Source organism: Mus caroli, chromosome 5 (assembly GCF_900094665.2).
Source record: "Mus caroli chromosome 5, CAROLI_EIJ_v1.1, whole genome shotgun sequence".
In the NCBI taxonomy this organism is placed as follows: domain Eukaryota; kingdom Metazoa; phylum Chordata; class Mammalia; order Rodentia; family Muridae; genus Mus; species Mus caroli.
Genome location: NC_034574.1, coordinates 105,676,629 through 105,701,042, shown reverse-complemented (window position 1 = coordinate 105,701,042; position 24,414 = coordinate 105,676,629). Strand labels below are relative to the sequence as shown.

General features: G+C 48.7%; 1 protein-coding gene across 1 annotated transcript in view; it reads left to right on the top strand.

Annotated features, from left to right (window-relative positions):
- Myo18b (myosin XVIIIB) overlaps nt 1–24,414 on the top strand; it is a 208,929-nt gene that overhangs the window by 133,514 nt on the left and 51,001 nt on the right. The window contains exons 37-40 of the mRNA XM_029477836.1: nt 228–344; nt 1,601–1,684; nt 2,560–2,697; nt 5,607–5,792. Of these exons, the coding sequence (XP_029333696.1) occupies nt 228–344; nt 1,601–1,684; nt 2,560–2,697; nt 5,607–5,792 (525 nt within the window). The remainder of the gene's footprint in view (nt 1–227; nt 345–1,600; nt 1,685–2,559; nt 2,698–5,606; nt 5,793–24,414) is intronic.

Below are 24,414 nucleotides of genomic sequence, written 5' to 3'. Positions count from 1 at the left end.
TGCTGGAGATACACACCTGTGTACAGGTCAAGGTCCATGTTCTCAGGGACAGTACAGGTTTATACTTAACACATCTGAGTCAGGGACCTTTAAATGTGTATGCATGGACTCCTAGTGGTTCACATGGGCACAGATCACTCCACACACGATGCGTCCAGATCCCCCTGAACATTCAGTGTGTGTTAGTGCACGCACCCCTCACCGAGCTGCCCTCTGCCTCTCTGCAGGTGGATGAGCAACTGTACAGGTTGCAGTTTGAGAGAGCAGACCTCCTGAAGCGCATTGATGAGGACCAGGGTGACCTGAATGACCTCATGCAGAAGCACAAGGACCTCATTGCACAGGTCAGGGCCCTCTCCCAGCAAGCAAATTCAGTAGACATAACGGCTCGGAGGTAGGTAGGAGCTATCAGTTCCATATGGCCCTGGGGGAAGATGGCGTGTCCTCTGGAGGACAGCTTCACCAGGAAAATGTTGACTTACTCATACAGCCACCTCCCTATCCACACACTCCACCATGAACCTGCTCACCATTCTGTCCATTCAGCTGTGTCTCAGTCAGTGTCCCATCTCTGTGAAGAGATGCCATGGCCAAGGCAACTTATAAAGGAAAATATTTAATTGGGGCTGGCTTACAGTTTCAGAGATTGAGTCGGTTATCATCATGGTGGGGAGCATGGTGGCACTCATGGAGCTAGGGCAGTAGCTGAGAGTTACATCCTAATCTGTAAGCAGAGAGAGAGAGAGAGAGAGAGAGAGAGAGAGAGAGAGAGAGAGAGAGAGAGAGCGCTTCAGCAGGAAGGAGCTAAGTGACTTGTAACTACCAAGTGACCTAGATCCTCTATCTAAGCTGTACCTTCCACTGTTCCAACAACTGTGTGCTCAAAAGCGAGACCCACGGCTGGATTAAACCATCTTTGAAGGCAGAATATTGACTACTGCTTTCCAGATGCCCACTGGTGGCAAGCAGCTCCTCCCACCCCAGCCTATGGGAGACACTTCCCATTCAAACCAGGATGCCACCCTTGGAGTTTTGTCCTGGAGCCATGGGCAGCACAGTTTGTTCTGGGCTCTCCTTGGCATGTGTCATAAAGAGCTCAACAACCGTTGTATCCTTGGGCTCATGCCATGGAGTGACTCAGCAGAGATGGAGTGTTGGGAAGCTGTGACTCAGCAAATGGAGATGAGGTATTAGGAAGTTGTGACCCAGCAAATAGAGATGACGTATTGGGAAGTTGTGACTCTCAGCAAACAGATGAGATATTGGGAAGTTGTAACTTGGCAAATAGAAATGAGGTATTGGGAAGTTGTGACTCAGCAAATAGAGATGAGGTACTGGGAAGTTGTGTCTCAGCAAATAGAGATGAGGTATTGGGAAGTTGTGACTCAGCAAACAGAGATGAGTTACTGGGAAGTTGCGACTCAGCAAATAGAGATGAGGTACTGGGAAGTTGTGACTCAGCAAAAAAAGCGATGGGGTCTTGGGAAGGGGTAAGAGACCTCTTTTAAGGACCAACTGCTGTCACAGAAGTTTCGATAGAGAGATCAGGGAAGAAAGGATGCTCAAAGGGGTCTCTTCATCTTGTTTTCTGCCTCACCAGTCAGCTGCTGACATCGGGCAGATTCAGGAGCTGCAGCTGCAGCTGGAAGAAGCCAAGAAGGAGAAACAGAAGCTGAGAGAGCAGGTATGGGCCCACAGCAGCCATGCTGTGAGAGACGGTAGGATCCCTCTGTCCCCTCAGGATCACCCATTCATTTGTCCAACTTCAGTCATGTGCCAGCCGAATCCAGAAAGTCCTCTTGGACAGAAATACAGATCCACACCCTCTGGTCACAGTTGCCTGTTCCCGCTCCCCACACAGATGGTCCAGGCAATGTTCAATGCAGGGTTCTTCTCCCCAGTTGTTCCCCTCTCTCTCTGAGAAATCATTCCCAAGAAGAAAGAATGTCTGAGTCAGGGACACACCACATTGAGAGCTCTTCCAGTTGAAGCCCAGATCCCTCTAAACCTCGGTACCTAGTGGGCCATTTTTTTTTTTTTAACCCACAATCTTCACAAAGCCCTGCTAGAGCTGATGCACATGCCTGTCAGAATGGCCCGGTCTCATCACACACATGGGCGCTGACTCCTGATGAGCCAAAGATAGAAGTAACAGTAGCCACCAGCTAGGTGCTGGTCTCGTGATGAAAGCGGAGAGATGGACGCTCAAACAGGAAATGACACGTCCAGGCTCATACGAACAGGAAGTAGACTGTGAGGTTCCTTTAGTAGGTTCCACAGTAGACTGTGGCTTCAGATGCAGGAGTTTCTCTCTAGCCAGCTTGGCCCTTTCTCGAAGCAGGGAGAAGGCAGGGGTGGGCAGGTGAGGGGTGGGCAATGAATGAGCTACAAGGCCCAGGACTTGTCACCTCTCAGCATCTGCTGCCCCAAGGCAGGGCCAATGTGAAGGTTAGCAGTACTGCCTTGTATGGACAGTACAGTATCAGTTGAGCAGAGGTGCCAGGGCTGGGAGCCAGGGCTGGCACGTCGGTGCCAGCTTATCCCTCAATATGCCCCCAGCTGCACATGGCTCAGCTTCGCATCCAGTACCTGGAGCAGTCCACCGTGGAGCGCGCCATCGTCAGCAGGCAGGAAGCCATCATCTGTGACCTGGAGAACAAGACCGAATTCCAGAAGGTGCAGATAAAAAGATTTGAGGTACCTAGAATCCAGGAGCTGCTGGGGGCCGGAGCAGGGAGAGGTGTGTGAGTTCTACTTCTGCCGGGTCGGCAGTTGTTCTCATGGCTGCCTCCATTCTTGTCCCTCTCCTTTCCTTTTCCCTGTGTTCTTGTCTGTACTTCCTTAAGGTACCCCATGCTCTTCCACCCTTTTCTTCCTCTGTCTGTTCCTACCAGAAGTTCACCTCTCCACCACACTTTGTTTTTACCCTGACTCTTACACCCTCCTCTACCGACTTCTCCCATCTCCTGTCTCCCCTTTCCCTCTCCTTCCATTCCCCTATCCCTCCTTCAGCCCTAGACTCCACCGCCCACCTGCTCACCCGTTAATCCATGGGTACCATTTCCTCCACCCCTGCCTGTCTATTCATCCTCTCATACACTTCAAACTCTTTGTGGCCAGCTTCTTTCCCACCGATCTGTGACACCGGTTGGTACAGGACAGACTTAGGAACCTAGACACCCACAGCAAGAGCAGGGCCTTGACTTTACAGGGTGGATCCTTCCAAGGTGGAGAGCCCAGATGGCTGCAGGGATAAGGCCTGCTCAGTATAGCAGAACCCCAGCAGGCTTGGATGGGGTTTGTTGAGGACATTGACTGTTGGGTGGGGTTTCTTGAGGACATCTTAAGCTGATCATCTCAGTGTGGGTTCACTTCAGCTCTGTGGACCAAGGGCACGGGATATTTACAGAGCTCACCTCCTTTGTGGAAACCCTCCAGTCTGTGCCTGACACTCGGTGGTACTGCTGTGTGGGGTGGGGTTAGGGATAATGACAGGTCTCACCATTCGAGTGAGATCATGGCACCCGGGAGGCAAACAGGTGTTGATTGACACCTGCCTTGCCCCTCCCCTGACTCTGTGTCCTCATTTCTCAGCAACCCCTGTCCATTTGCTACAGTGTGTTTGGGTGTGAAAGGCTCTGCCCCTAATTCTGAAACTCCCCCACACCCAGGGACGTGTGGTCTCTGATACAGCTGCTGTGGATAAACAGAAGACATTCTTGTTGACTTTCACTGTCAGGTTTTTCCAAACAGTTCTTTTTTTTTTTTTTTTTTAGATTTATTTATTTATTATATGTAAGTACACTGTAGCTGTCTTCAGACACTCCAGAAGAGGGCGCCAGATCTCGTTACGGATGGTTGTGAGCCACCATGTGGTTGCTGGGATTTGAACTCTGGACCTTCAGAAGAGCAGTCGGGTGCTCTTACCCACTGAGCCATCTCACCAGCCCCCAAACAGTTCTAAACCACTCAGTTTGACCACTACTGCAGGAGCCTTCCAGAGCACCGGAAATGCTGGGTACTGTGTTGAATAGCTGCCCACCTCATGCAGGTTCTGTGGCATTGTTGTTATTTATTTCAAGCACAGACATCTAATAGGAAAGGAAAAACCTGATAGTTTGACTTTAAAAGCACCCATCCCGGTGTTCACCAGTATCTAAATGTATCTAAATGTATCTAAATGTAGCAGAGTCCGTGTCCCTGCTGCTGAGGGCTGGGTCATTAGAGATTCATGATATCTCTTTCTCCCGGTTTCCTCTTACAATCTCTGAAAAGAAGCCTCACAGGGCAGCTTCTCTATGGATGACAGTGTCTGACCCTGAGTCTGCCTCCTCTCTTTGTGGCTCCCAGAACCCTCAGCAAGGCTTGAAATAGTCACAGGACTCTTGCTTCTGTCAACATACCCACCCGGGATCCTACAGAACGATGGGATCCAGGCTTGTTGGCTGCCTAATGAATCCGAATAGCCCTGGGGTTTTTCTAGCATTCAAGGTGCCTGGCAGTCTTTTGTCTTCATCTCTTCATTATGTCTGATGGGTTTCTGTCCCCAGGAAGGCAGAGCACAGAGAGTGTAGAGGAATGTTTACATCTAAGGCTACCTTTCATAAACCCAGAAGCCAAAGGTTTGGTTGGAGTAGAGTATTCTTTCTGGGGTGTCCCTCCACTTCCCAGACCTTGGGAGGCATGGGTTATCAGGTCTTCCTTCTGCAACCCTGTTTGTGCTGGACTCTGTCTATGCCAAAGGCCTTAGTGTGTTAGATCCTGGGACCATCCTGGGACTTAGACACAGGAGAACCAACCACAATCACCTACCCTGGGTCATACACCAGAAAGAGGCAAAGGAAGGAATCGAAACCAGAGCCTCTTGGAGGCACATTCTCTGTGCCTTGTCCTATAGTCTCTCAGAATCCTTCTTATTTTCAAAGTACATTCTTTTTTTTAAATTAATTAATTTATTTATTTACTTATTATATGTAAGTACACTGTAGCTGTCTTCAGACACTCCAGAAGAGGGCATCAATTCTCATTACAGATGGTTGTGAGCTACCACGTGGTTGCTGGGATTTGAACTGAGGACCTTAAGAAGAGCAGTCAGTGCTTTTAACCACTGAGCCATCTCTCCAGCCATATTTGAGGGGCAGAAATCACAATATTTTTCTCTTTTTCATTTTATTTTATTTTTATTTTTTTCATTTTTGTGGTTGGTTTGATTTGTGGGTTTTTCCCATTTTTCTTTTATTTTTGAGATTATAATATAATTACATCATTTCCTCTTCCCGTTCCCCTCTCCATATCCATCCAAGTATCTCTCCTTGCTCTTGTTCAAATTCATAGCTTTTATATCTGTGCATGTATGTACATACATATTTCTAAACATAACCTGATTGATCAGTACAACTCTATGTATTTTTGGGGGGCTGACCTTTGATACTTGATAACCAGTCAGCTCAGTCTTCTCTGAGGAAGACTAAGAAACCACAGTTCTTAACTGGGTCACTTGACACCGACATGCAGGGGCACCAGTGAAGGATCTCATTTCCTTGAGACCTCCTTTGAGCTCCTGGTTTCCCCAAGCTGTGACCAACCACGCTCTGCGCCCCTCCCAGGTGCTGGTCATCCGGCTTCGAGACAGTATAATCAAGATGGGTGAAGAGTTGTCTCGGGCCGTCAAGGCGGAGGCCCAGCAGCGGGAAAACAGCCAATATTATCAGCAACGCCTGGAGGAGCTGAAGGCAGAGATGCAGGAGCTGGCCCAGCGGGAGGAGGAAGCCAGCCGGCGCTGCATGGAACTGGTGAGTCCTTGCCCTGGTGGGCTCTTGTGCGTTCGAGCATTTAGGCTGGAACAGAAATGTCCTTTTAGGGGTTAGGAACACCTTCTCGATCGGAGACTCCAGGCTGCCCTCTCAGGCCCTTTGAGGTGGATTACCAAGGAAAGAGAAGCAGACACCAATGGGCTGAGAGACCATTGCCTGCAGACTCTTGAGGTATATCCAAAGCTGACCAAATGTCTTCTGCTGTAAGCATCCACACCCAGGCCAGTGTTCCCTGCCTCATACTGCGAATGCCAAGGGCAGGGTAGCTACTGGAGTATCAGGGTAACATCGAGGCATTCCTGAAAGACCTAAGAAATGTTGAGGGGAGAATGCCATATTCTCCTACAAATATGATAGTGAAGTGAGCTTTGGCTCGTGTATCACCTAGGGTATAACCTGAAAGTGATCGATGGACAAATCCAGCTATGATTGTGAATATAGCTCTTCATAGTGGAAGTGGGCTACTACATAGTATGTGTCATGAAGTACACTATCAAGTGAGGAGTTTGATAAAAACAATTCAGGTTAGGCCACCGACTGTAAACAGAGAAATAAACCCTAGGGCTCATAAGATAGCTGGTGATCATTTAATACTACTGCCGTGTAATGTTGCAAGTCGGCTGAATACTTTCACGCCAGCTGGAATAGCAATAATTACAGTAGCAGATGTAAAGTAAGTTTGTGTATCTACATCTAGGCCTACTGTAAATATACGGTGTGCTCATACAGTAAATCCTAGGAAGCCGATGGACATTATAGCTCAGACTATGCCCACCTATCTGAATGGCTCTTTTTCCCCCCAGAATAATAAGTAACTACATGTGAAAGATTCCAAATCCTGGGAGAATTAGAATATAAACTTCTGGGTGACTGAAGAATCAGAATAAGTGTTAATAAAGGATAGGCAACCAAGAGAGGGTAACTGTATCAAACATCCATCTTTCCTGACGTCTCTGGGCCTGTCTCAGGGCCCGTCTCAGCCTACAAGCCTCGCAGCAACTACAGGGTGTAGAATAGGGAAGCTGAGGCTTCAAGTGCTACATGTGGTGAACGTTGGTTTTTTTATGGGCTCGGAGCAGAGACAGCAAACGTGGAAGGTGGAAGAGGAGCCTAGAGAAGCCAGTGCCAAGTATGGACAGTGCTCCCGTTCTAAGGGAAGTGCTCCTTGCGGGAATCCCATGTCCATTGGGAGGGTGAGGAAACTGAAATCCGGGCTATCTAGCATGGCAAATGTAGAGGCTTAGAGAAGGACAGGTACTTGCCTGAGGTCATACAGTCTGTAGCTCTAGCCCACTGTATTTGTCACTAGGTCTCTTATATCCATGGTGTGGACCAAGAACACTTTTTAATCTGTTTTCTGCCTTGTGGGAATTTCCTTCATCTTTTGATGTATTGTTCTAAGAATAGTTTCCTACAGGGATCACAGGGCACATGAAAGCACCAGTCTTGGGGACAGGCACATTGAAGTATTCTGCAGTTGGGGAGGGGTGCTCAGCACCCCCTTGTATGGCGCCGTTCAAATTTCATGCATGTGAACCCACACCATGCCTACCCCAGTCCCTGAGGTCTCCAAAGTGAGGTCGTTTCCCTTACCTGCCTGTGCCTTCTGACTGTGATGGGGCTTACCCACCGTCCTCCTCAGCAAATGAGCTTCTCAGGCCAGCATCCTCCACAGCCATGGTCGGGCTGTCAGCTCTACCCCTGACAGGCCAGCTGCCTGGGTGGTGACAGACGAGGTACCGTACAAAGACTGAAGTCGTCAGACAAGTCCAGGTCCCTGACTGGAGTTTCCTCTCTGCCCTAAGGGAGAGAAAGGTTTTCCTCCCGTTGACAAGCAGGGTTCATTAGCAGCCTACTTCCTATGCCACACCATGTCTGAGTCAGCTCCAGCCAGGAGGAAACTCATCCTGGCCTCCCTCTCCTCTGATGTCTTTGTTAGGTGGCTACATACGCAGGCGTACCAGCCTGTCAAATGGAGTTTTTTTTGTCTTCCCCTCTGTGCCATCTCCCCTTCCTGTGTCCTGCCATTTTCTCTTCTCCATTTTCCCCACTCTGTGCTTTAGGTCCTAGGGTAATGTGCAGATCTTTAGAGACCTTTGAATATTAGAAAGATTAGACAGATGTCACTGTCACCCTGGGCAGTTTGGAACATTTCAGAGCAACCTCAAGATATGTCCACTGTGGATATAACATGCGACTGCAAACTGGGTGTGGTTAAAGCAACACATATATGGTCACAAGTGTTGTGGGGATCAGAGTCTAAAATGGAGTGTGTCAGGTCATACTCACTCTGAAGAACCCCCGTACCAGACCCTACCCCCTGCCAGGGCTTTGCCTGCCTGGTGGCTGCAGGTCCTGGCCAATGACAACTAGCAGCAAAATTTTAGTCTGTGCCTCCTCTGTCCCCAGACTTTTTTTTTTTTTTTTTTTTGCTTGAGGGTTTAGGCTGCAGCTATCTCTCTGCACTTGTCAGGACAGCTACCTCTGGATTTAGAGCACACCCTAACTAAAGGTTGTATTGATCCTGAAGATAAACCCACATTCACAGTCCTGGGTGGACATGTGTCAGGGAAGGCCACCAGGAACTTATCTGAGGAGGACAGACCACACAACTGCTCGGCTGCCGTGTCCAAGGCATCTGGCATATCCCACAGTCTCTTTAGGGCTTCTGAGGTGAGCAAGGCTCACAGGGACAGGTTAAGCAGTCGGTATTGGTGACTTCCCCCTCTGTGACTGTGACTGAGACCCTTGACAGAGACAGCCTTAGTTGGGAAGGGGGGCTTATCTTGACTAAAGTTTCCAGAGCTCTCATCCCTCCCTCATGGCTGGGAAAAGCACAGGATAGGAGCCATGCAGTCTGTGGCAGCAGAGGTTGGAGACTTTATCCAGTCACAGGAACAGAAAATACACACCTGAGTCAAAGTGGGGGAGGTTTAACCTTCAAAGGTTGCCTCCAATGACCTTCAGCCCACCAGGCCCAGCAACCTAAAGGCTCAAAGTAGGACCACAAGCTGGGCAGGGCCAGGAGCTCAAACCATGAGCATGCAAAGGACATTTCCAATTCAAATCACCACACACAGCTTCTTGCTAAGAGAGACTGTCTCCACATTACCAGTATATTCTTGGCCTTTGGGCTCCCAGCACTCTGTGAGAGAAGGAAAGAAGTCTGGGCTCACACACATGTTCACAGGCACAATGAGGAAGGAGGGGGTCTCAAGGTCCCCACTATGCTGAAGCACACAATGAGGACACTGGGACAGTAAATGGTTATTGTTGCTGAGGCTGGCCACCCTGCTGTGGCACCCTGGCACCTATTTAGGATTCTCAGAGACCTCATTACACCTGTTCTGGTCAAGGTTCAAGGCCAGGACCAGCATATTTTTTCCTGTGTCTTCTCCTGCCATTCTGTACAGACGTCAGAGTTCTTGGTACATTCATTCATCTTAAGTGTGTCTCCAGAGTGTGTACTGTGCATCATACTAGGGATGCGTGTGTGTGTGTGTGTGTGTGTGTGTGTGTGTGTGTGTGTGTGTGCCTGTGCTAGGCGTCCTCAACCAGCTCACACGTGAGATACATTACTGTAACAGCTTGGGTCATGGCCTTTCCAAGTCAAGGTGTAGTAGCAGGAAGTTAGATTATTGGGGGTGTGCCCTTGGAGAGGACATGGGAGTACCAGTCCCTTCCTGCTTTTCTCTTTGCTGCTTGGTATCTTGAGTAGCCATCTCCAACAGCATCTCTCGACACTCCTCCAAAGCAGCAGGGCAAGCAGCCACAGAATGCTATCTCTGAAACACTGAGCCCAGGTCAGCCTCTCCATCTTGTTATATGTCTACCTCAGGTGTTTTCTCGCATTATCAGAAAGCTAATTAACACTAGTGGACTTTACACAGATGCACTTTCCTCTGCAGTGACAGCTCATAGACAACACGCATAGTCACATCTTACTCAGCACTGAATCCTCCTCCCATGTACATCGTCACCACCACATCCATGTTCTAGAGCAGAATCGCCATCTGCACCCTCCATCTTTCGAATTAAAGTCTCCCTGGAAGGAAGAAAGGTGATTTTGGAACTTCATAATTCAAGCATTCATTCATCCATTCATATACCCATCCATCCACCCATCCATCCACCCCTCATCCTCCCATCCATCCATCCATGCATCCATCCATCCTCCTACTCACCTATCCACCCATCTACCAATCCATTATCCATTAATCTACCCATCCATCCACCCATCCATCCACCCATCCATCCACCCATCCATCCATCTATCATCCATCCATCCATCTTCCCACCCACCCATCCACCCATCCATCCATCTATCATCCATCCATCCATCTTCCCACCCACCCATCCATCCATCCATCTGTCATGCATCCATCCACACATCCATCCATCCATCCATCCTTCCACCCACTCATCCTTCCACCCACTCATCCACCCACTCATCCACCCATCCATCATCCATCCATCCATCCATCCATCCATTCACCCATCCATCTTTCCATTTATCATCTACCTTCCTTCCTTCCTCCCTCCCTCCCTCCCTCCCTCCCTCCCTCCCTCCCTTCCTTCCTTCCTTCCTTCCTTCCTTCCTTCCTTCCTTCCTTCCTTCCTCCATCACTGATTCTCCCAATGAATGCTGGGAGACCATCATCACCACCAGGCAGAGGTGACCCAGGGCAGTAGCATCTGGGATGCCAGAGCTGGGACTGATGACCTTGTGTGTCTAGCACTGAAGCTTTCCCTATGATATCCCTGCCCTTGGCATCTAGCCTGCTGAAAAATGACTTTACTGTTGGAGACGGAGAAGGATTCTAGGCCCCTGAGACCCTTGAGCCGCCACAAGGATGCTGATGGATCTTCTATCAGTATCCTTTCCTCCCCATCCCCAGCCAGCTCTATTTGTCACAGCTGGTGTTGGTTTAAAGGGCTGTGAGCTGTTGCAAGTGGGTGATTGATCCCCCAGCTGGCTCACCGGCACGTCCAGATCAGTATCCATTACCCTACCAGTGGAACTTCTCTGCCTACAAAATAAGAAAAATGAGCTCTGACCATTAATTTTAGTGGGTGTACTATTCTTGGCAACTCCAGGTGCCATTGTGGAGAGAAGAATTTTCTGGCTCTAAATCATTCAAGTTCCTTTGTCATCGGGGCACAAGATGACTCGTCTTTGGATTTATATTCTGTTGTGTTTCAGTTGTCACAGAGACCAGAAGAACCACCTTGGACCCTGGACTGGGTATCTAGGGAAGCTGGGGTACGGATGGTGGTAGGGAGCCTTCATACCACCTTCTTCATCCTGGAGGAAGGAAGGAAGGAAGGAAGGAAGGAAGGAAGGAAGGAAGGAAGGAAGGAAAGAAAGAAGGAAGGAAGGAAGGAAGGAAGGAAGGAAGGAAGGAAGGAAGGAAGGAAGGAAGGAAGGAAGGAAGGAAGGCTAAATGATGGATGGATGGATGGATGGATGGATGGATGGATGGATGGATGGATGGGGTAGGTGGATGGATGGATGTGTGGGTAGGTGGATGGATGAGTGGTTGGGTGTATAGAAGAGGAAGCTATGCCTCTTGGAGCTGTACATGGGTCTCCCAGGTCTGAACAAACTTTCAGTGTGCTTGGCTTCTTGATGTCCCCACACCTGTGCTCCTACACAGTGCAGGACTTACCTGTTCTTTATCGACACCTGATCTCTCATCTTGGCACACAGAAAGATTAGCTTTTGCTTGCTTCCTGTAAGAACAGCTGGGTTAGTCACCATGGAACTGGACTTTTACAAAAGAAGCAGGTCTGGCAGCAGCCAGGTCTCTCAGTGCATAGAGGTGATGGCCCGTTGCTGATGTCCTGAGTTTGAGTCTCACATGGTGGATGGGAAGAGATGAACAACTCCTGAAAATTGCTCTCTGCTCTCCACAGGCTCCACCGCACACATCATTTTTAGTTAAAAGCTAGAGAATGACTGTTGTGTGCCCGGGCCATACCCAGATCCCCTGAGGAGAAGACTGGCTTTGGGGCTGCAAGCCTGACTGCTCAGCCTTCTCCCTCTCATCTGTCCCATCCCAGACCCTTCCCTTCATGCCCATGGATAACAGATTGCCTTTCTTCCCCACTCCCCCCTTCGTCGCTCATGGAACTGCTCTGACTTGTGTGAGTATAGATCCTATTGGACTTTTATCTGTTACCCAAAACCTGATTGTCCTAAAGCAGGAAAAGTTCACCGTGTCCCAGCTAAGGAGGCCGGAAGTCTGAAATCGAAGGGTCAGCAGGTCCACCCCCCACCCCACCCCTACACACCACAGGTTTCAGGAGGGACAGGGCAATCTTGTTCACAGTCCAGTGGTTCCAGGTGATCCTTGGCAGGTGGCTGCACTAGTCGGTCCCCACACCTGTTCTCACATGGCTTCCTCTTCTGTACTGACCCTGCGTGTCTTCTGAGGCTAAACTCACTGGATTTACGGCCACAGCATTAGTGACCATTCTCGTCGCTATGACCCTTTCACTCAGGGCTTCAGGGAGTGCGGCAGGGGATGTTCCAGCATGGTGAGGAAGATGTGGTAAAGAGCTCAGTTCCCGTCATGTTGGTCACACTTGGGGATGGTGAGGACCCGCTTTCCTCTAGCTTGACCTCATCCCTGAGTTTGCAGAACCTCCCCAGATAAGGCCACCAGGAGCTTCCAAATTTCGAGCCCGTGGAGGAACATTTCATACCCAAGCTGTGATGGGATTCTGACCCAGTATCATTATTTCATTAATCACCTCTGCAAAGATCCCATTTCCAAAAACAAGCCCCAAATGGATGTGAATGGGAAGGGAGGGTAGCGCCTGACAGATGGAACAGACCCAGGGATGCCTTTGCTCCTATTGCATAATCTGGTCTCCCCTGTGAAGCCCTGGGTAGAGCCGCCTGCCTGTTAAATGACTGTGCAGATGAGAGAGATAAGTATACAGAAGTGCCAAAAAATAGCACACAGTAGGTGCTCACTGGTTGCCATTTGATTTCTTTCTCCTTCCCCTTCAGACTTGACTCTCTCCTTCCCTCTGACATTGTCTGCTACCCACATATTATACTTCCTACCCCGCGAGGGATATGTCAGTTCAGTTCATGGTTATGGCGGCAGCTAGGACTGGTGCCGTCTACTTTCCTCGAGCTGGGCTGTGGACCAAGGACTTTACATGGAGTTCCCATCCTTTATTTTTTACCAGTAGAGGAAACCAGAGCCATTGTGGTAAGGCATTTTCTCCTAAGTGACAGAGTAAGAATTTGAACTCTAGGCCCGAAGCCTCTCAGGGATGATTTTCTGACTCAAGCATCTTAGACCCATGGTGTTTATTCATAGAAGTACATATTCAAAATAATCAAAAAAGTTAGAACTTTTCACCGTGTAACTCAGGGTTTTCCAGCTGTGGTGTTATTAATTCTGAGGGGTGGGGTGCTGGCTGGTACATTCTGACACAGTTTGCAGCACCCTTGTCCTCTATCCAGTAAGAACAGGCAGCATCCCCTGCTCCAAGCGATTCCCATAAAAATGTCTCCAGACATTACCGATCATCCGAAAGTCACTCAGTATCCGAGGATCAAGTCCTCACTGTCGATGTTGGTGTGATATCTGTGGGATGTCCCATCTTACAGATGAATCAGTTCAGGCTCAGGGAGAGGGTGTGCTATACCCCAGGTCATCAGGCAGCTGGAAAAGGAGCCTATGAGAAGAGAGGGTTGAGACTAGGAAAAATGTCCCTAGTCTAGAGGAAAAGGACAGTTCCTAGAGAACCCTGAGCTAAGCTTTCTGAGACCTGGAGGCCACCTCAGAATGGATTCAGATTCCGGGCGGGATTGAAAGCCTCCCTGTAGACTGTGTACTTTTAATAATGTTTAAATAAAACATGGGAACACGGGTGTGATCTCCTCCCCACGTCTGGCTTGTCAGCGCCCCGGCTGGCTCATAAATAGTTAATGGACAGCCACTTACAGCTCTCCTCTGTTAAACCCAGCATCAATTTTATATGCCCATGAATTATGGATCTGCCATTGCTTAGGGGTGCATTTTTCACCTTCAGATGGGAAAAAAATGAAAAGAGATTCAGGTCCTAAGGAAATGAGGAGCCCAGCCCCACCTCTGTGTCCATACATTTCCTTTAAGAAAAGGCTTCCCTGCATACAGTACATGGCTGGGTTGGGTCTCCTAGACCTGGGGACAGAAACTGGAGAGTACCTGTGAGTGTTCAGCTGGCTCCTCATGGAGGGATTTCCTGGTTTCTAGTGACTGCCAACTCCCATGGTGTAAATTTCCCACCTGAAGCTGAGGACACCGTGTGTGTGTGTGGAGGGGGGGGGTCCCAGTCACGCAGGGCACCATCATCTGTGATTCCCCCAACCCAGAAAAACAAACACAAACTCCCACAGAGAAGCACTAGTAAAACCATAGAGAAATGTGAGATTCATCTTTGTTTTTAAATATAATTATTTCATGGTCGATTCACATCATTTAATTTTTACTAATAGCTGTGTTTGACGCCTAGCTTGCAAAGCTGCTGACAGTTTGATAACAAGTCCCTGCCAGCTGTGAGGAGGATGAGAGTCTCCCTGGAGCGGGGTCACTGGGGTGAGGAGCCAGTGCTCTGGTTGGGAGGTCGCTGGGGAGCAGAAGGAGAGAGGTTTAGAGTCAGATGACCATGCAAATCAAATCTTGTGGCACATGTGCCACTCCAGAAGACCCAAGTCCTGAGACTCTATAAACTCAGTGTAGTCAGGGCTGGGAAGTTCAGTGGGTAGAGAGCTCACCATATGGGCACGAGGACCAGACTTCTATCCCCAACACCAACGGAACAAAAATCTGGGTGTGGTGGCCCACACTTATGGTTTCAACATTGTGGAGACAAGAGGATCTCAGGTGATTGCCAGCCTAGCCTGATTGGCAAGCTTCAAGTCCCAGTGACAGATCTGTGTCAAAAAATATATGACAGACAGCCCTTAGAGAGCCATACACATGGTGATTCTAGGCGTGCACACACACACAATCATACACATGCACACAAGCATACACACACACAGGCTTGTACATGTATACACACAAGCATACATACACACACATAGACATGCACACACGTATGCATACACATACAGAGTTGCAAGCATATACACAGAGAACACACACATAGAGAACATACACATACATTCAGCCATAAACATACACACACACACATATGTATAGACAATCATATAGATACATACATACACACAGAGACATATACAGGCATACAGACATATACACACAGAATCATATATACACACACCAACATACACACAGAGATATACACACAGAATCATACATATACTCACATGCATATGTACACATATGGATATATATACAAATACAAAATCATACACATACACACAGACATGGACACAGATATACACACAGAAACCATACACACACATGCACACAGAATCATACACATACATGCTGACATAGACACACTCACACACACACGTAAGCAATCAAATACATACACATATATGCACAGACATACACATGTGCAAACAGAATCATACACATATACGCAGGCATACACACATGCATACACTTTATATGCACACACACACACACAAACACCATCATACTAACAAAACCAATCACAGAAGCAGGTGGTACAGGCTGCTCTTCAGCCCTGCCCTGTGATTCCTGCAGACTGCCCCACCCCCACTTTCTCTCCTTTGTCCTGTTCTTTGAGTCTGCCCACATCCAGGAAGAGCCCTGAGCAGCCCAGAGCCAGACCCCGTGCAGTGTTGGAATTTATTTTTGTTTCTTTATGTTGTTCTTGTGCTCAATGAGCCATGCGTCCAGGGTACAGATTGGCACACGGCCCCTCCTCAGCTGCCCAGGGCGTCCACCAACTCGGGGTTAAGGGCTCATTTTACAAAGCTTTGAGCATTCTCTCTGCTTGCAAATGTGAAGTCGAGCTCATAAAGATGAATTATTTGGAGTGAGAAGTGAAGTATTTAAAAAGTCATTCCATATGGAGGGCGTTTGGGGCCACAAGCCGGGTGTAAATAATGTCCTTTACGGTCCCCCGGCGGGGAGGTGGTTTCCTAATTACTGCCCGTTAGCATTATCTCAGCGTAATCCAAATGGCCCAACACGTGTAAGGCTCAGCATTCTCAGACTGCTCCGAGCTCCGCTCAGGCTTCTTGCATGCTCAGAGCTGGCAGGGGCAGCTGAGGCAGTTCCAACGCCATCCCTCCAGTCACCACCATCTCTGGTTGTCCCCTTGGCCCCCACAAATACTCCAGTACCAAAGCAACTTGGTCTTAAAAGTGGGTAAGGCGCTGGGTTCCCCAGACTCCAGAATACTGCCACAACGGGTTTCTTCCTCGCCGTCTTTGATCCCAGACACTGGATGCGCTCGTCACAATTCAGAAGGTGCTGGCATCTAATGAAATGAGTCTCTCTGTGTCTGCCTCTGAGATAAGGCATTCCGATAGTAAAAATCTATTACTGAAAGCCTACCTAGGAATAATTGGGTCCATTACTCCCTGGCTTGTGGCTTTGTTTCTGCAATTGGAAAGTGGCTCTCTGGCAATTAATCAGAATTTACAGTTGCTAATACCAATTACAGACAGTGTGTGTAGTCTCAGGATGGTGTACACAGAGGAGCAGATAGCTATCACGTCCCCTGAGACCTCATCAACCGCACTTTGTCACTTTGCTGGGAATTAAAGTCATTTAACTCCACAATGTTAATTACTTAAAAAAGAGAAGGGGCGGGGGCGCTGACTGAATACCGCAGGTGTATATTAAATTATTCAGATCAACCCAAGGCAGACGGCTCGGATGAGATCAAGCTCTGCTCTGCTCGTCACACTTTAGGGAAGCCCAGCAGACTGGTGTCTGGGGTGACAGTATTGTCACCTTTACAGCTGCATGTTCTTGGGAAAATGGCTGCCCCAGAGAAGCCAGGGTCCTGTGAGAATGACTCACTGCCCTGACTTGCTCCTTAGCAAGCACATACTTCAATAGGAGGGGTAGGGGTGCCCTTTTTTTGATTCTGAAGGGGGGACATTGGTCTTAACGAGAAGGGATGAGGGAACCTTAGAACTTGAGGCTGTGCCAATACACGGGGTGGCAGAATGGACTGTACTGGGAGAATTCCTGGGTTTAGATGGGATTTGTTTAGACTAGGGGGAAGCTAGTGAATTTGTCAAGTCTATGGCTGTTGCTACTGTTGCTGCTGTTGTAGTTGTGGTGGTTGTGGCTGCTGTTGCTGCTGTGGTGGTGGTTGCTGTTGTTGCTGTTGTGGTTGTTGCTGTTGTTATAGTTGTTGTGGTTGTTGTTGCTGTTGTGATGGTGGTTGTGGTTGTTGCTGCTGTTGTTATTTTGATTGCTATTGTTGCTGTTGTGGTTGTTGATGCTATTGTTGCTGTTGTGGTGTTTGTGGTTGTTGTTATAGTTGTTGTTGTGGTTGTTGTTGCTGTTGTGGTGGTTGTGGTGGTTGTGGATGTTACTGCTTTTATTGTGATTGCTATTGTGGTTGTTGCTGCTGCTGTTGTTGTGTGGTTGTGGTTGTAGTTGTTGTTGCTGTTGCTGTTTTGGTTGGTGTTGCTGGTGGTGGTGTTGCTGTTGTGTTTGCTACTGTTACTGTTGTTGCTATGGTTGTGGTGATTGCTGCTGTTGTGGATGTTGTTGCTGATGCTGTTGTTGTGGTTGTGGTGGTTGCTGTTGTTGTTATAGTTGTTGTGGTTATTGTTGCTATTGTTGCTGTTGCTGTTGTGGTGGTGGTTGTTGTGGTTGTGGTTGTTGTTGCTGTTGTTGTGTGACTGCGGTTGTTGTAGTTGTTGTTGTTTTGGTTGGTGTTGCTGCTGGTGGTGTTGCTGCTGGTGGTGTTGCTGTTGTGGTTGCTGCTGTTGCTGTTGTTGCTGTGGTTGTAGTGGTTGCTGCTGTTGTGGATGTTGTTGCTAACACTGTTCTTGTTGTTGTTAGTAGCCTACCATCCCTGATTGGGGTATTCAGAAGGGAACTCACTGGGTCACCTGACAGAGAAGCCCAGGGCTTCAAGACCCTGTGATGGCCCCAGGCTCAGTCCAGGCTTTGGGGCTCATCTTGTACCAGCTCCCCAGGGCCAAGTGTTCACAGCTCTTTTCTGTGGCATCCCTATAGCTTCCTGCTGTTAGTTACCATGATAACATCCACACCCGGGGGATTGGCACACACACTAACCAGAACACTCTCTCCGGATCCTTCTCCCACCCCTCTGTCGACAGTCATTTTGTAAATTCTCAACTCAGTGACCATGGAGCCAAGATGAGAATAGCTAAGACTCCATTAGCCATGGTGAAGGCTAACAGGACATTTCCTGCCAAACTGACTAGCCAGAAGCCCCCAAATATGGACGGGGTCTTGTTGATTTCGATCACTGGCTCGAGGTCATTCGCTCCTAAAACCTGCTGGCATCTGAAAGATATGATCTCTGATTGCACAGTTCTAGGAGGGATGGGTCCCCCTCCTACCCCAGAGTCACAACCATCCCTAGACCACATCCCTCGGTAACTCTTGGTAACCAAGAGAAACAGTCAGTTTGGCGCTGCAACCCACCTCTGTTTTACACATCTGTCTGGTTTGCCACACTGTCTGCTCTTTCCTGTTACCAGTCATCACTCTTCCAGGGTGGGCTCCCAAAGTGAACAGTGTGCCCCTAGCAGGTGTGTGCCAACAAACAGGTGTTTGCTGTTTGTTGAGTGACTCTGTGACAGATTTGCATATAGCAAACCGGTCAAGCTCTTTCTTTAAAAGGACAGGGGTTGGGGGGTACTGTCTGCCTCCATCTATGGGGTTGCCCTTTGAGCTTTAGATTATCACAAAGCAGAATCACAAAGCCTTTCAGACTATCAGGCACAGAAAGAGTGGGCGTATAGAAGCCTAGAAGCCAACAGCTCTTGGTGTGGCAAGCCTCCAGTGCTCTCCCTGGAGTGATGGCTGATCAGAAAGAACAGATGAACACGATGCTTACTCTTTCTCTAGGACATGTGGACAGCAACCTGGGTGGTGGCTCAGCAGGCAAGGACTCAGCCCATGAAGCTAGCTTGTGTTGGCTGGTGCTGGGTGACCTGATGGCCTCACACCATTGGGCTCTTTTAATTTTGAGTGGGGTCGGTTGAGGCAAAGTGTGAAATCTGACTCATTTGAGCAGCCACAGGGCTTAGAAGCCATGCTTAGTCACTGTATTGGGTATCGAGCAGTGGGCACCACCTCAAGTTGTGGGTTGGTTTCCAACTCCTTCCCTTCCTCTGGGCAAGCTTTTCAGCTCCCTCCTGGACATCTCCCTTGGGTGGAGCTGACCGAACCTAGCCTGTTTAGTTTCCATCTTCGATCTCTTATCACGGATAGTTCAGTGATAAAGAAGGAACCTGTTTGTGGAGTCCGCAGAGTGGCGTGCGCTTAGTTGAGCCTGACTCAGTCCCCCTGAGCCTTTGGGTTGTGCCTTAGGAACATCCCAGTTGTGCCTTAGGAAAGATGGCTGGGACAGACACTGCCAAGCTCCCATCTGTCCAACATCTTTCCCCTGCAAGGTAAAACCGGTCTGCCCTTTTAAAAAGATTAATTTAGGAGCTCAATTCTGGTGTTGGCTAATTACCATGCCTACCTTCTGCTCCCTAATGACAGAGCCCGCCTCCTTCTCCATATGGCTGCTCGATCTTCAGGCCCACAAAATCTTGACATTTTAGAATGACGGCATCCTCGGTCGGTCGTTAACGCCCGAGGCCTTAGCATTTGAAGGCCAGGAAACACACAATATGAGAGACTCTTGAGTCACAAACATTAGTAAACCCTTGAGATAAACCTCAGAACTAATGTTTGCATAGATCCTATGTCCCCGGGTATAGCTGACTCCAAGTGATTCTGTCTAAGGGACCCTGCAGAAACCCCATCCATCCTTGGACTCGCAGGCTCCCGGTGTAATGGAGCTGTGGGACTCACATCTCTTTGAAGGGTGACTGTAAATCTTGTCTGCACAGCTGGTTGCTGAATATTTCAGTTTTACAGACTCTGTTTTGACCTCTGAACCTTCTGTCGTCAGACCATAGCCACTTCCACGGAAGATACACACTGAACATATTTGTTCCAACAGAACTCTACTGACAAACACGGGTAGGGCCAGGTCTGACACATTGGCTGTCACTGCCTCCTCTGTTTTTGGAGTATGAGGCTGTAAAGTCTCCACCACGCACTGAAGTTTGCTTAAGAAACATAGAGGAGGGCTGGAGAGATGGTTCAGTGATTAAGAGCACTGACTGCTCTTCCAGAGATCCTGAGTTCAATTCCCAGCAACCACGTGGTGGCTCACAGCCATCTGTAATGGGATCCAATTCCCTCTTCTGGTGTGTCTGAAGACAGCTACAGTGTACTTGTATAAATAATGATAAATAAATAATATTTTTTAAAAAAGGAAACATAGAGGAATCTCCCAGACCTGCAGCGCATCTCAGTTGTGGAGAGTATCTGTCCAGTGGCTGCAAGGGACTAGACAAACAAATGACTACCAACACCATTTATACACACAAAATACCCAACTCAGGTACAGAGTCAAACCAAAGGACAGTTTCTCTTGGCTCAGACCACTGCCTTCCCCAGAACAGCTTTAGATCCCCAGAGAGGGCACGCCTGGGCCAGGAAAGCAGTTGGGGTGAGGTGGATCTACTGCAGACTGAAGAAAAATAAAGGGAGACCCTCACCAAACTCTCCCTCAGACTCAAGCATCCCCAAGTGCCAGAGAGGACAGAACTCACAGGCTGCAGGAGCCAGCAGGTCCCAGCCGTGAGGAGGATTTGATGAATCTGTTCTGGTGAGAGGCACAGACCGCCTGGCCATCACCTTGAGATGTGGAGAGGAGAGAGCGCACACGGCTCAGACGTTGTTTTTCTCCCCCGTGGAGTCAATAAATGGATAAATGGACCGTGAGTGGCCAAGTGGCTGTTATAATTTTAGACTCTATCAAAAGGAACATCACAAAAGTGTACAGGGGGAGCTTCAACAGCTTCATGCTTCATGCAGGGAGCAGCTGCCTCCCGATATTGTTAGGAGGCGTCAGAGAGGACAGTGGCAAACAGCCTGGGAACAGCTGAGATTGTCTGTCTGCAGCGACAAAGACACTGTGCAAAAATACTTTCCAGAGCCCTTCTGATTAAAGTTGAACCCTTGCCTTTGGCTGAGAGGACATTTTTAATCTCTGTTTACACAGTGTGAGGGAGAGGCTCTGAGGGAGAGGGCCTTGCCTTGCCCAAGGCCAGAGAGGGAAGAGATTGGCAACTACCATGTCTTCACTGTGCTTAAGCCTGTCGATTCAAGGCAGGACAAGCGTTTCCTCAGTGTCACCGAAGGAATCATGTCAGCTGGGGAGGGTGGCTACAGCAAACCTGACCTGACAGAAGGAGGCGGGGCCTGAAAGGGATACTTCCTTTCTTGAAAAGGAAAAACTTAAAACAAATGATCACATTATTTTGTGTGTGTCGGATCATGACACCACACACGTATACAGGTCAAAGGATCATGGGGGTTCCAGGAATCGAACTCAGGTCTTTGTCGGAATTGGGAACAAGCACCTTTACCAGCTGAGCCATCTCCCTGTCTATGCAGGGCCTTTTTGGTTATCATTTTGGTTTAGGTAGCATGCAAAATAATGGGTTCGGTATGGCTTTCTGATGTATGTATGCCGACACACACATACACACATATATACACATACATACATACATACACACATACATACACATACACACATACATGCACATACATACACACATATACACACATACATACACATACACACATACATACACACACATACATAAACACACATACATATACATACACACAGACATACACACACATACCATATAATCATGCCACGTGTGTGAGAAAAGACATATTTGTCTTTCTCCATCTGGCTTTATTTATCAGGCAATCTCTAGTTCCACCCAGACCCCTGCAAGGACACGATTTCACTCTGTGAGGCTGAAAAGCTCTGCTGAGGATAACAGCCACATTGACGGCTTGGTTGGTTCTCTCATCATCCACTCTGGGTGGTATAGCTGTGAATGCAAGCTGAAAGGCGGCTCGATAGGTCTGTAGATATGCTTCGTCCCTTAGGGAACATTCCAGGGGCATAGCCAGAGCATGGGATGTTCTGTCTTTTTACCTTTTAAGAAACTCTTCTGATTTCCACAGTGCTTAGATATTTTGTCATCTTTTGTTTTGTTAGACTAAGTCTCACTATAGCCCAGGGTGGCCTAGAACTTGCAATCCCTTTGCCTCCACCTACCAAGTGGCTCACAGGGAGGTATTACCATGCCCAGTATTTATAACCAGGTGATAGAGATACTGGTTGTCCAGGGACCTGAGTTATGGAGTGGCTGGTACCAACCACAAGTTCCTGTACTCCAGAGCCTCCGTAGAGCCTCCTTGCTATGGGGGAGGCTTTCCACCCTGAAGGCGAGGTCACACAGTCAGGAGTGGCTGGGTCAGGGTCCAGCTTCACATCTGGGCTCAGCTGTCCTCTGGGTGTGATTCTGACCCTTGGAAGTATTTTGACAACAATTTTGCTTGTCACAAATTTGAGGGAAGAGATGCTGGTGTTCTCTAATAGAGCCCAGAGAGGCTGTTAACATTGTGAGCTGCACAGCACAGCTCACCCAGCTGCCCACAGTCAGGTAATATCTGTCCCCACATGTCCACAGTTGATGCTCCAGGTTTCAGGCTCAGTGCCCTTTGTTTCAGAAGATGAGAATTTCCACAGAACCTTTCTGGAAACTGCCTGGTGCCCTCAAATCAGGGGATGATAGGACTGTGAACTCCTCATACTGAAGGAAGGATGGGAGTATGAACCCCTCATACTGAAGGAAGGATGGGAGTGTGAACTCCTCACACTGAAGGAGGGAGAAGTGTGAACTCCTCCTGCTGAGGGAGGAATGGGAGTGTGAACTCCTCACACTAAGGGAGGGGTGGGAGTGTGAACTCCTCACACTGAGGGAAGGATAGGGGTGTGAATTCTTTGTGCTGAGGGAGGGATGGGAGTATGAACTCCTCACACTGAGAGAGGGATGGGAGTGTGAACCCCTCACACTGAGGGAGGGGTAGGAATGTGAACTCCTTACACTGAGGGAGGGATAGGAGTGTGAACTCCTCACATTGAGGGAGGGGTGGGAGTGTGAACTCCTCACACTGAGGGAGGGATGGGAGTGTGAACTCCTTGTGCTGAGGGAGGGATGGGAGTGTGAACTCCTCACACTGAGGGAGGGGTAGGAGTGTGAACTCCTCACAATGAATGTAGCAGGAATAAAAGTACTTTGTGACTTTGAGGCTGCGATGTCTGACACTGTGGAACATCTCTTAATTCAGCAGATGGGAGCCCGGAATGCCAGACACCATTGTCTTACTCTCTGTCATTACCACGCCCTGCCACAAGCTGTTCACTGGCGTTCTTTGCTGTCTATGCCACATACACCGCACAGCCTCCACCCGTTTCTCAGCTAGACAGCATCGACTGTTCTGAGTCCAGGGAAGCTAGGATCTGGCATTGATCGCCAATGCCAGAAGCAACTTGCTGTATCCTCCCTGATCGATCTCCTGGGAGAACAGATGTAACGATACAAGACTATTGATGAGAATCGGTCTGCCTGAGAGGGATCATCTCCTCCCTCCTCTCTTGAGCATTTGGGAGATTTCAGTGGCTTTTTGGAGTAAGTAGCTTTGGCTTTAGTTGTTAAGGCAGAAGCCTGGTGATTAGTGCGGTCTCCTGTCTCTGATGGAGGCTTTCTGAGAAGTACATCAGGACACTTCTTCTCGGGGCAACCCTTGAAGACTGCTCTTCCCTAGGCCTGGATGACATTGCGGGGGCAGTCATTCTACATGGTTTTCAATCTGATCAAGAGAGCCTGAGTAAGAGGAAGATGTGGCTATTGTTATTGCAGCTTGGTAGTTTGTCTCAGTGTCAACCTTGTTAACCAGTTAGCCATGGCTGCTGTCAACTTGATACAATGTAGAGTCACCTGGGAAGAGCCTCAGCGAGGAATTGTCTTAGTTAGGGTTCTGTTGCTGTGCAGAGACACCATGTCCAAGGCAACTCTTATAAAACATCTCATCAGGACTGGCTTACAGTTTCAGATGTTCAGTCCATTATCATCACGACAGGAAGCATGGCAGAGTCTAGGTAGACATGGTTCTGGAGGAGCTGAGAGTTCTACATTTTGATCCAAAGGAAGCCAGGAAGAGACTGTGTTTCACACTGGGTGGAGCTTAAGCATAAAAGACTTCAAAGTCCACCTACATAATGATGCACTTCTAACAAAGCCACACCTCCTCATAGTGCCACTTCCCCTGGGCCAAGTATATTCAAGCCACCACAGGGATTGTACACTGGGTTGGCCCGTGGGCATGTCTGTGTTAAATGATGTGGAAGGACCCTGCCCACTGTGGGTGGCATCATTCCCTAGGCAGGGGGACCTGAACAGCTTTGGAGCATAGCAATGGAGCCGTGCATAAGCAAGGGGGTGTGCATGCATTGATCTCTCTCTCTCTCTCTCTCTCTCTCTCTCTCTCTCTCTCTCTCTCTC